This window comes from Lithobates pipiens, unplaced genomic scaffold (assembly GCF_037356315.1).
Source record: "Lithobates pipiens isolate NorthernLeopardFrog02 unplaced genomic scaffold, aLitPip1_a1.2 Scaffold_16, whole genome shotgun sequence".
Classification (NCBI taxonomy): domain Eukaryota; kingdom Metazoa; phylum Chordata; class Amphibia; order Anura; family Ranidae; genus Lithobates; species Lithobates pipiens.
In genome coordinates, this window is record NW_027507748.1 from 280,462,051 (window position 1) to 280,475,520 (window position 13,470).

A 13,470-nucleotide genomic window follows, 5' to 3' on the forward strand; every position below is an offset into this window, starting at 1 on the left:
GGTGCGATTAAATCGGCTGAATTTGCATAATAAAAATCGGCCAATGTTGAATTTCTTAAAAAAGGCCAAATATCGGCCGATATATCGGTCGACCTCTACTAAAAAGATCTACATTAAAGTGGTTGTAAACCCATACAACACACTTTGACCTACGGGTAAGCCTAGATTAAGGCTTACCTGTAGGTGCAAGAAATATCTCCTAAACCTACACGGTTTAGGAGATATTTGCCGAAAGACAGGCACCTCTGTCTACGGAGCATGCACCGTAGACAGCGGCGCGCAGGTGCACTGAGCGCGGCACCGTCAACGGCGAAGATGCCGCGCGTGGCGGCTCCCGCACGCATGCGCGGGAGTGGCGGCTTCGCCTAATGACAGCAGCGGAGCAGCGAGACCCACCGAGAAGATGTATGCGAAGGACTACAGGGGACAGCGGTGACATCACTTTCTCCTGTGTCAGGTAAGTGACACATAATGGACTAATATGCGATGCATAGTAGTCCATTATGCTTTGCCTTTGCAGGGAATGAAAGAGGAAGTAAACTCATCAGGGTTTACTTCCTCTTTAAAGTGGACCTGAGCCCAAAGCAAAATGTTTCTAATTGGGTTGGGGGAAATATCTAAAAAATGTTATTTATGCCTTTAATTTAACCTCTTGCCGACCAGCCGCCAGAATTGGCACGGCTGGCGAAACAACGTTATGTTACGTCGCTTTTCCCTATGGCCACTAGGGGCATGCGTGCCTGCTGCTCGCCCCCAGAGCTGATGTCAGTACGTTCCTGCGATCACTCGTGACACAGCGAGAACCTGGCTCTGCGTGTGTAAAGAGGGGAGAAGAGACTGATCGTGTGTTCAGACAAAGTATTACACACCGATCTCTCTCTTCCCCTAGCAAGTCCCACCCCCCCTAAAGTTAGAACACAGAGGGGGAACACGGTTAACCCCTCGATCACCTCCTAGTGTTAACCCCTTCCCTGCCAGTGACATTTTTACAGTAATCAGTGCATTTATATAGCACTGATCGCTGCATAATTGTCAATGGTCCGAAAAATGTATCAAGTATCCAATTTGTCCGCCACAATATCGCAGTCCCAGTAAAAAAAATAAAAATAATAATAAATCGCAGATCGCCGCCGTTCGTAGTAGAAAAATAAATCATAGAAATGTCCTAAATTTTTTTTTTTCAAAAAAAAACAAAAAGTGGGATACTTATTATAGCAAAAAGTAAAAGATAGTTTTTTTTTTTCAAAATTGTTGCTGTTCTTTTGTTTATAGCGCAAAAAATAAAAACCACAGAGGTGATCAAACACCCCTCAAAGAAAGCTCCATTTGTGGGGGAAAAAAAAAAAAAAAAAAGGATGCAAATTTCATTTGGGTACCACGTTGCACAACCGCGCAATTGTCAGTTAAAGAGATGCAGTGCCAAATTTTAAAAAGTGCTCTGCTTAGGAAGGGGGTAAAATCTTCCGGTGCTGAAGCTGTTAAAATTATCAGTTCACTTCCTGAAATGTGGGTGTGCCTACAGCCTCATAGCTGAATTCTAAGGTCCAGCTGCCTTTGACTGCTATTCTCAGGAAATTTGAAGATTTGGATTTGGCGATGTCACTACTGTGTTGTTCATGGTGGGGGTTCTGATATGAGGAAGTGAAATCCTTCCTCTACCAAGATGGCTAAATCCACAGAGAACAGAGTCATAGTGCAGAATAGTACAGTCAATCGGTAATAGGCAAAAGATCAGCTGCAGGGGAACCACAGGGAATAATCGCTGCCTAGTAGAGCTGCACAATTCTGGCTAAAATGAGAATCACATTTATTTTTGCTTAGAAGATAGATCACGATTCTCGTGGCTTAACATCATCTTTCACATTAAAACAAAAAAATTGGGCTAACTTTACTGTTCCGTTTTTTTATTTTTTTATTTACTGAAGTGAATTTTTTTCCCAAAAAATTGCATTTGAAAGGCTGCTGGGCAAATGCAGTGCGACATAAAACATTGCAGAATTTGCCATTTTGTTCCCTAGGGTCTCTGCTATATATGCATTTATGTTGTTGAAAACTTGGCAGTGTGCCCCGATTATTTATTTACACAGAAGTTCTATCCCTTTGATCTAAGAAGGAAGCTTAGTTACAATGTTGCAAGTTAAAAATAACTTGGCAGACTACCCAGATGTTTTCTTTTGACAGCTGAGTGAGCAGATAGTTTCTCCACTTGTTTATATGAAAGAATCGGCAACCTCTGAGGAGAGATCCAGATCACGCTTTTTTAACGATTAATTGTGCAGCTCTACTGCCTAGTAAATTTTTTGACCTCTGTTTTGCGTTTTTGGGCACAGTTTCCAGACCTCATTTCCTCTTTAAAGCGATAGTGAAGTCTGATGAAAAAATAAAATCTAGGCCCCCCTCAAGTTAACGCCATAATGTGCTAGTATTTACCGCCTACTAGCACATTATAACAGACTTGCCTGTAAAACAGATCACTCCAGCAGCACACTGTCACTGCTGCCAGGAATTCCACTATCACCTGGTTTTCTTTCTGGGTTCATGGGCTCTGGCCGTGGAATGCCGAGCTGCAATGATGTCCCTCCAACACAGGAGTCATGATCACAACACAGCGCTCTGGATTGTGAAGATCTCATACCGTGTACATTTAGAAGATATTCAACGGTAAAGTAAGCTTTATTATAAAAAATGACCAAGCGGAGTTTTCTACCTCTTTAGGAGCTGGTTCACACAAAAATCCTGTTCCTGTACATGGTACAATGCAATCTGGTGCCCGCAAACACAGACCGGCACTTGCAGGTACTAATCAATTGTTGATAGCACCCCAGCAGAATGCAAAGGCAATGCGTTTTGAGCGCTGTGAGGGAAACACACAGAGTGCTTTTCCCACACTGCGTTCTGGTGTGAACTGGTCCTAAGTGATTCTCATCGAATGCAGGCATTAGATAAATCATCCTAAATACTGAGTATTGTATTGTATACTATGTATTGTTTAGGATATTAATGTTAGGAAAAAGATAAAATGCGGGTGCCTAATGTGAAAGAAGACACTGATCTACATTAAGTAAAACTATTACTCAATACAGAAGAAAGTCTATGTGCATAATGATTTTTGCATGGCTGGATCTTTTCATAAACAATAACAATTTCCTATGATATGAACAGCAAAGTTTAGGATAAACCAGCAATGATGCTGAATTGCATAACACCACGTACAAGGAAAATGTTGAAAATCTGTATTATAGAGAACCCCATTCCATTTTCAGAATACTACATGTAATGCAATGCTGAATGTACAAATATACATGTGCCGAGCATTAATAATCAGAGGCTGTTATAAGCCTTGTGCACTGAAAGCTGGGAAATTCTTCCCTTTCCTTCTTCTAGGTAGCCAGGAATCTTAGGAAGTTTCACCTGCACAGCCCACTTCCATTACCTTTCTTTTTCTATATACAATAGAAAGTGTTGTGCCTTCTGGTGTCCAGGCTTCTAAATCTTACTTGAGACAGGATTTTGTTCATCAGGAAGCAGGGATATTTAAACGGTAGTGCACAAAAAAGTCTATAGAAGCATGCGTACCTGAAACAATGTTAACTATGCGATATGGAATACCCAATGCCTGGTAAAAACCTTCTGCTGTGGCGATCATCTCATCAAACATTTCCCAGGACTTGTTATCATGAGGAGAGGCATATACAAACTGCTCAATCTAAAATGAAGACAAAATAAATATAAAAATATAACTAGATAAACATTTTATTAAAATATTTTAACATGTTGCATACTCTTTGTTCTACAGAGTTCCACTGTATAAAAGAGGATTCCCACTTGTTATTTGAAAAGAAGTAAACACATACCGTATATACTCGAGTATAAGCCGAGATTTTCAGCCTCTTTTTTGAGGCTGAAAGTGCCCCCCTCGGCTTATACTCGAGTCATCGCCGTCTGACTGCTCGATCAGCGTATCGAGCAGACAGACGGCGGACATACTACAATTTGAAAGCCGCGCCTCCTTCTCCGCCTCCGCCTGTGATAGGCGGAACACTGAATTTCCCAGCAGCCTGTGTTCCGCCTATCACGGACATCGTCTCATCCTCGTCCGTAGTACGAGGATGAGACGATATCGGTGATAGGCGGAACACAGGCTGCTGGGAAATTCAGTGTTCCGCCTATCACAGGCGGAGGCGGGGCTTTTGAATTTTAGAATGGCCGCCGAAGCGATCCTGGCAAGGCACGGGACGGAGGCAAGGCAAGGCACGGCACGGGACGGAGGCAAGGCACGACACGGGACGGAGGCAAGGCACGGCACGGGACGGAGGCAAGGCACGGCACGGGACGGAGGCAAGGCACGGCACGGGACGGAGGCAAGGAGGCAAGGCACGGCACGGGACGGAGGCAAGGAGGCAAGGCACGGGACGGAGGCTCGGGACACAGGTAGGCTGGACACACACACACACACACACACACACACACACACACAGGGATGGATGGATGGAGACACACACACACAGGGATGGATGGATGGATGGAGACACACACACACAGGGATGGATGGATGGAGACACACACACACAGGGATGGATGGATGGATGGACACACACACACACACACAGGGATGGATGGATGGACACACACACAGGGATGGATGGATGGATGGACACACACACACACACAGGGATGGACGGACACACAGGGACGGACACACACACAGGGATGGACAGGCATGTCTCACCCTCGGCTTATACACGAGTCAATAAGTTTGCCAGTTTTTTTGGGGGTAAATTGGGGGCCTCGGCTTATATTCGGGTCGGCCTATACTCGAGTATATACGGTAGTTTGTTTGTATGTATGTCATATATTGGATATAGGACTTAACCTCACCATCACACTCTAGCCACACTATCCAAAATAAAAAATGTAGATGGAGTTCCACTTTAACATCAGTTTTATGAACATACAGTGGATATAAAAAGTCTACACATCCCTGTTAAAAATGTCAGGTTTCTGTGATGTAAAAAAGCGAGACAAAGATAAATCATTTCCGAACTGTCCACCTTTAAAAAAAGAGAAGTATGTTGGTTTTTGTTTTTTTATCCCATAGTCATACTTACCTAGGTGGATGCTGCACCTGTCCCCCGCCGCCTCTTCACTGAGAAACTAATCAAGGCAAGGGCATCTCCTGATCACAGCCCTCTTCAGATCACCCCACAGATTTTCAAATCGGATACAATTTTAATCTTCTTCTGGTGAAGCCATTCCTTTGTTGATTTGGAGGTACGCTTTGGGTCGTTGTTATGCTGAAAGATGAAGTTCCTCTTCATGTTCAGCTTTCTAGCAGAAGCCTGAAAGTTTTGTGCCAATATTGACTGGTATTTGGAACTGTAAATTCCCTCTACCTACTATAATTCCCTTTACCTTGAGTAAGGCCCCTGTTCAAGCTGAAGAAAAACCACCCCAAAGCATGATGCTGCCACCACCATGCTTCACTCTGGGTATGGTGTTCTTTTGGTGATGTGCAGTGTTGTTTTTACACCAAACATATCTTTTTGACATTATGGCCAAAAAGTTCAACCTTGGTTTCATCAGACCACAACACATTTTCCCACATGCTTTTGGGAGACTTCAGACGTGTTTTTGCAAAATTTAGCCGGGCTTGAATGTTTTTCTTTGTAAGAAAAGGCTCCCGTCTTGCCACTCTACCCCATAGCCCAGACATATGAAGAATATGGGAGATTGTCACATGTACCACACAGCCAGTACTTGCCAGATATTCCTGCAGCTTTTTTTTTTTCTTACAAATAACGGTCTTTATTTGAGAAGAATGCATGGTTACAAGATACTGACAATTATATTGCAAACATTGTAAAGTTGCAAAGAGAATAATAAATCAGACAATTCAGGATGAGTGGCGACAAGAGATTATGATGTGACGTGCCTTAAATCCACTATCATGAGTGAAGGGGAACCTGCCATCCCTGTCATGTCCTAGTTCGGGCAGTCTTCTTCCAGCTCAGTGCATGTGGAGGCCTTTTCTAACCAGGCATCCCAAAATTTACTGCATTTAGCTGGACATCCTCTATCTGCATAAAGCTCTCATAGATTTCACTATTTGGAACCAATAGTCCTGGATTACCGGACAGGACCATATAATATAAAAAAAGTACCAGTGGAGCCTTCGCATCTGGGGCATAACGGACTATGGCTATCTCTGTATTTGGCCAAACATGGGGGAGTCATATAAGAATGTATAGCTGGGAAAGGCGGTCTGACAATTTAGGGGAGAACATCTTGCATGCATCTAATACTTCTTCCCATTCGTCCTCCTCCATCTCCCCCACATCCCCAGTCCAACAATCTTTTATTTGGTAGGCTAGAGACGTAGCAGTTTGGAGCAGGAGATAGTTGTAGAATGTAGAAATTTGTTTTTGATACTCTGACCAGAATATTACACTCACAAGATCTAGGTTTGGGGGAGTGTATCAGAATTGGGTGTGGAGAGCGTGACGGAGCTGGAGGTAGCAAAAATACATTGCACTGGGGAGGCCGAAGTCGTCCCTAAATTGCTGGAACGACTTCAGAATATTTCCACAAAAGATGTCTGCTAAATGTCTGCACGCTTCTACAGTTACCAGACCACAGAGGCTGTGGTCTGGTAACTGTAGAAGCTTGCTCAAACAGGGGTTGTCCCATAGGGGTGTCTGTTTATGCGTGTTCGTGTATGTGTGTCTGTTTAAATGAGTTCTGGAGGGGTATTGTGGCACTGTTGTGCCATATTTTTACCACTTGATGACTGCCTTCACTGTGTTCCATTGTATATCTAATGCATTAAACATGCCTTTGTACCCTTCTACTGACTGATACCTTTTTAACAATGAGATCCTTCTGATGCTTTGCTGACCATGGCTTTTGCTGTAGGATGTGACTAAGAAAAGGTCAGGAAAGACCTACTAAAAGAGTTGAAATTTATTTGAGGTTAATCAGAGGCCCTTTAAAATGGTGGCAGGGGTGTGCCGATTCCTATTTAACACGAGTTTGAATGGGATTGCATAATTCTGAACACAGCTACACCCCCAGTTATAAGAGGGTATGCACACTTATGAAACCACATATTTTACTTTTATCCCCCCTTCCCCCCCCCCAAAAAAAAAAGAAGGTTTCACTTTGTTCTGAAATAATTTTTCTTTGTCTCTTTTTTTTTTACAACAGGGTGTGTAGACTTTTTATATCCACTGTATAAGACAAATTGGTATGAAACCTTTTGTTTTCATATATTCAGAGAACTCTGAAATTAACTCTAGAAAACGTATACTTTATTACAATGTTGCACTAAAATTATAATACCTTTTCAAACTGATGCACTCTAAAGATCCCACGTGTATCTCTTCCATGGGAGCCAACTTCCTGACGGAAACAAGTCGATAAACCTGCATAACGGATGGGTAAGTCTTCAGGCTTTAACCATTCATCACGATGTAAAGCAGCAATTGGTTGTTCTGATGTTGCGATCAGGTACTTTTCATCAATTGAATTATCATCAGATTTTTCACTACCCTTTCCAATCACCTTAAAACAAAAATCAAAACAATAGGTTATGAGCACTTAAAGAAATGGTCACTGGAAACAAAAAAAACAAAAAACAAAAAAATAAATAAAAAAATGGAGCCTGCTAGCTAGCTCATTCATGGCTAGGGATTGCACGAGTACAAAAGTTACTTGCAACACAGAAGAAAACATTCCATTCTAGATGTAATTGTACTTGCTTAGAAAGGCAAGATTTGTATATAAAAAGTTGCCTTAACCGCCTGCGGACCACCCACTGTACATTTACTGCAACAGAGCAGCCGCTCTTTGCCAGATCACGTACCTAGTAAGCAATCATACACTTCTGGTTCTGGGGTGCGCGTCACCCCAGATTATACACAGCAGGAGCACAGCGGCGGGTACCACATACGTGATGTCTGCCGGAATCCGCAAAATTACACAGGACACCGGCAGAATGGCGATCTGCAAAGCAGGAACACAAATCTTTGCCTTGCCCTAAGTCAAAACACCTCCCCCACAGTGCGCAAGCACAACCTAGGCATACATTTAACCCTTTGATAGTTCCTAATGTTAACCCCACAGTTCATATTTTTTAGCACTGATCACTTTAGTGTCACTGGTCCCCAATTTGTCCGCCACAATATCGCAGTCCTGGTATAAGTCATTGATCGCCACCATTACTAGTAAAAGAAAGAAATAAAAATATCCCATAGTTTGTAGATGCCATCACTATTGCACAAGCCAATCAATATACGCTTATTGAGATTTTTTTTAAACCAAAAATATGTAGCAGAATACATATTGGCCTAAATTGATGAAGAAATTCGATTTTTATGAAAAACTGCAGAGATTATCAAATACCACCAAAAGAAAGCACTATTTGTGGGGGGGGGGGGGGGTCGACAAAAATGTTATCTGGGTACAGCGTCGCACGACCACACAATTGTCCGTTAAAGTAAGGCAGTGCCGTATTGCAAAAAATGGCCTGGCCATGAAAGGGGATAAATCTTCTGGAGCTGAAGTGGTTAACAGACTATACTTGAATGCTATAAACCTTAAAAATAAATTTGATCAGCAAAAGTGAGAGACTATCTAACTTTGCCTATATTTTAAACACACAAAATTTTTTATATATTCTAAACAAGGCTAATTTGGGTACTGTTTGGCCACCCCGCCTGATACAGATCTTTATCAGAATTTAAAAGATAGTTACGTACTATCAGATTGGGATATGTAGTTTCCCTTTCATAGATGGACTTTTTTCAACCTGAGTAACTATGTATTCCTAATACAAGTCAAACACCTGTGTGCATGCCGTAAACATTGCTAAAGATGGTAAATACAGGAACAGAACAAAAGTAAATATACCATAATAAAAGGTTTCTGTAACCATAGGACTTAAACAACATTGATGTTTGTTCATAACATACCTTATACAACTCCTCATCAAATTGGCTTAGTTGAGCTACTTCCTGCATTACTTCTTTCCTCATGAAAAATGGTGTGTATATGGGAGTATAACCTTTCCCTGCTAGAGTCTGAAGTGCAAACTGGATAAGGGCTTGCTCCAAAAATACAAGTGGACCCTATAAAAGGCAGAAAGATGGAGGTGGTAAAGATGCATAACAAGATATTACGATAAACAAAATGCATCCCAAAGCAAAATAAAGATGTACTGTAGCTACAGTCAAGTACAAAATTACTTTAATAAGAGGAAGTCAATAAATAAAAAAAAAATAAAAAGCGGATTTTCTCCCCTTTATTAGATTGGCATACGTGGTTTTTCTGTGTAGAAGCGGACATCTTGGAGGAGGGGTAGACAAATTTTGTCATAGGGCGCTTTCACACCGATTCATAGTAAAAAACACACATCTTTTTTTTTTACCACGTTTGTCAAAAACCACAAAAAAAAAAAATGCAACCGCGTTTTCTATGCATTTCAATGGGGAGGTTAATTTATTTACCGCACCAAAAATGCAGCAAGCAGGATTATACTAAAAGCAGCAGACCAGCAGTGTGAAGAGTTACATAGGTCATACGTTTTTCTTCCACTTTGTTTTTAATGCAAAAGTGGAAGAAAAAGGGATCAGTGTGAAAGCAGCCTTATGCCGCAGATGTTGTGAGGCTGTTAGTGTAGACGTGCCTACACACTTACATACCAACAAGTGAACTGCTATTTTTTTTAGATTTCCAGACAAAAATTAAATTTTTTTGAGCAAAACAATCTTTTTAAAGCGGAGGTCCACCCTAAAGTGGACCTTCCGCTCATCAGAACCCTCCCCCCCTCCGGCGCCACAATTGGCACCTTTCAGGGGGGAGAGGGGTGCAGATACCTGTACAGTACAGGTATCTGTACCCACTTCCGGGATAGCTCTCTGCGGAAAGGGGCGCATATTACGCCCCTTTCCGCAAGTGCCCGCCCCCTTCCCGCAAGTGCCCCGCTGCCTGCTGGGAAAACACACAGATCCCAGAGGCAGCGGGGACCGTCCTTATTGCGCAGCGCGGCTCGCGCATGCGCAGTAGGGAACCGGGAAATGAAGCCGAAAGGCTCCATTTCCTGATTCCCATACCCAAGATGGCGGCGGCAGCACCCGAGATACGATCTACAGATCGGCTTCGGGTGCCGACATCGCGGGCGCGCTGGACAGGTAAGTGTCACTATTTTAAAAGTCAGCAGCTACAGTATTTGTAGCTGCTGGCTTTTAAAAAAAAAAAAAAAAACGCGGAGTCCCGGCGGACTCCCGCTTTAATGTATAAAAAGAAAAGATATACATACAATAGTGCCACACGAATCTTGAATAAAGTATACATGGTGACAATGTCATACAGAAAAAAAAAGAAGGATATAAAGTATACCACACTTGTGTTACTGAGAAAGGAGCGAGCATTGGCAATAAATATGCAGACAATATTGCATAGACATCTAACAATAGGCATGTGAAATATATTTAAAAAAAAACAAAAAAACATTACAGTGAGCCGTGGGATAAATTAGCGAAGTTGCTTAGTTTTCACACATGTGGAAACATTTTCCAGCCACCTGTCCCAGATCTTGTGATACTTGTTTGGACAACCTCTATGGATATAGAGAACTATTTTTTTGTAAGGTAGCATTTTTATTGTAAGGTAGCATTGATAGCTACTATACATTGCTGGACAGTCAGAGGTGACTCCTTAAGCCAGACCCTTGCAAGAGAGACTCCTGTAGGAAAACATGCAGAGGTTTGTCCTCTTCTGAGGTGGAAAGAAGGCCTAGGAGACATTGTTTAGGGCATAGTGTCAAAGGGGAGCCCATGTGGCCATGTAAAAATAGGACCACTTGCGTCCAGTATCCCTGAATACAGGGGCAGGACCATAGCACTTGGTAAAAGGTGCCAAAAAAAATGTCATTTTTATGATCCTGTTTGGGTACAATTAACGCTCCTAAAATGTCCCTAAAAAAAAAAATATATATATTTTATAATTAGGATTATGGTATGGGTTTGTTTTTCAGGGGGTTGGGCTTGGCACCTTAGTTCCAGCGAAGGTGAAGCTCTTAAGGCGCCACCATACAAAGACATTTTGGACAATTTCATGCTTCCAACTTCTGCACTAGACCTATGCATAGATAAAAAACAGAACAAAAAAAATGGCACCAGGTACCATGTAAACCATGTATGGATTACAAGGTTTACATTTCAATTGAAGTGTACCTTTTCTCTTCAAGTCATAGCTAATAAATGTAAGCATATTTGCAGAACATTACAGTACATCTATAATTAAAAGGCGTATGGATGCCCTCATTGCTATCAATGGCCTGGCTGTGCTAAATTTAGTACTTTTGAATCACAAACCCTAAACATGCAAGCTGTAAATCAGTGTCAGAGTTGAATTTCCTCAGTCAGTCAGTCATACTTGATGTGATTGTAGCCATATTAGTGCAATTGTGACAGAGAAAATCGAGTACTGCCCGTGTTACTTTTTTTATTTGCACTAACATAATTTTTCAGGACAAGTTTTTGGGGTAATTTCCCATTCTTCAAGGTCCAAGCAGTACTGCTTGGACCTTGAAGAAGGGGACATACCCTGAAAGCTTGTCCTGAAAAATTGTATGTTAGTGCAAATAAAAAAAGTATCACGGACAGTACTCAATTTTCTCTGTCTCAGTCAGTCAGTGTCTAAAAGTGTTGAACCTAAACATTAGTATGACAGGCAGGGAACTAGCAATAGGAGAGGTCAGCAACAGCAGTTGATTTCACAAACAAGTTTACATCGAAAATAGCCTAAATTATTCTAGGAAGTCTGAATAATCACTTTAATGAACCTAAACATATTGGGTTATTCAGCTTGTTACATGTTCCCAAATAATAATTTCCCAAACGACCTTTTTTGCTGCCGATAAAAGGTACCCACCTTGAGGAAATAGCCTCTACTGCCAGCAACCACGGCACCTTTGTCTCCTTCAAAGCCATCCACCATAACTACAAGATCCACATGAGAGTACTTCTTTTTAGTTCCACAGTCTCCAAATGTGCGCTCCACTTTGTTGTCATTATCCTAGACATGTCAGAAAACCAAAAGAGCTTTGTTATACATCATAAGCCAAGAAACAGAAAATGTTTAAATATAAAATGTCGGTTTAACACAAAAGGAAAAAATAAAAAACAAAAAAATAAAAACACACACACACACACACGGTATTCACCCAAGTAAACCTGTCTGTCTTTCTAGTAACTTGTGTATGCTAGTGACTCAAAAGCCACGTTTTTAAACAGTGGTTCACTAGTTTATTTTAATCAAAATTTTTACAATTATCAATTTCATCCAATTCTTAACCACTTGAGTACCAGCCTGAAATAATCCTTCAGTACCAGGACATTTTATTACTTAGTCATGCAACACTGTACCCAAATACATTTTATATAATTTCTTTACAGAGAGTTTTTTTTTTAATAGAACTTTCTTTTTGTGGGATTTAATAACTTGTTGCATTTTATTTTGCTAAAGAAGGAAAAAAAGACAAGAAAATCTCGTCTACTTTGTTATAAACTACAGTAAAATCTTGGATTGAGAGTAACAGAGTGTTTTGCAAGACAAGCCAAGTTTTTTAATAAATTTTAACTTGATAAACGAGGGATGTCTTGATATAAAAGTAGCATCATGTCACAACAGAGTATAAAAGAGAAGAGAGGCGCCTCTAATTGTAGCAATATGGTTACATTTAATGAAGGTACAATATTTAGCAACTCACATGGTTGATGATTAAAACAGGCACATCTAAGCAGTGGCATCTCCAGTTTCATATGTTGGGGGGGGGGGGGAATACAAATATATAAAAATGTGTGTTTATACATACACACAGAGCTTGAAAGATTATTCATACCCCTTGAAATTTGCCACAATATGTCATGTTACAACCAAAAAGGCAAAATGTATTTTCCTGGGATTTTATGCGATAGACCAAACACAAAGTGCCACATAATTGTGAAGTGGAAGGAAAGTGATAAATGTTTTTCAAAATTGGCACCCGCCGCAGATCCTATAGCTGGGGCAGATCCTAAAACCCCCAGATGGACGGGCAACGCACCTCACGCCGATGTCAAGTGACGTCAGGGTAGCATACTGGCAGGTTAGGGCAATATAGTGCCAGGTTAGGTAATATAGTACCAGGCTAGGCGATATACAGTAGTGCTAGGTTAGGTGGTATACAGTAGCGTTAGGTGATATCTACTAACAGCTTGATCGAATGGACTAGCCACCCAAGAAGTCAGATCTAAACCTGAAATGTTTTCCTATTTGCATGTAGAGGCATACACCAAACAAAAAAGGCACACACCCTGGATTAAGGGCTATACTGTAAAGAAACCATAATTTAAACATGCCATTATGTAGCATTATCTCTGCATTCCCAACTAAGACAACAGGATTTCAGTATTCTCTGTAAATATACAG

General features: G+C 41.3%; 1 protein-coding gene across 1 annotated transcript in view; it reads right to left on the reverse strand.

The window, feature by feature from the left end:
- The window catches only part of SARS1 (seryl-tRNA synthetase 1), a 45,785-nt gene that overhangs the window by 13,589 nt on the left and 18,726 nt on the right, over positions 1 to 13,470 (reverse strand). Inside the window, exons 5-8 of the mRNA XM_077481504.1 lie at positions 11,932 to 12,075; positions 8,970 to 9,125; positions 7,339 to 7,560; positions 3,577 to 3,706 (exon numbers count right to left, since the gene is read on the reverse strand). Of these exons, the coding sequence (XP_077337630.1) occupies positions 3,577 to 3,706; positions 7,339 to 7,560; positions 8,970 to 9,125; positions 11,932 to 12,075 (652 nt within the window). The remainder of the gene's footprint in view (positions 1 to 3,576; positions 3,707 to 7,338; positions 7,561 to 8,969; positions 9,126 to 11,931; positions 12,076 to 13,470) is intronic.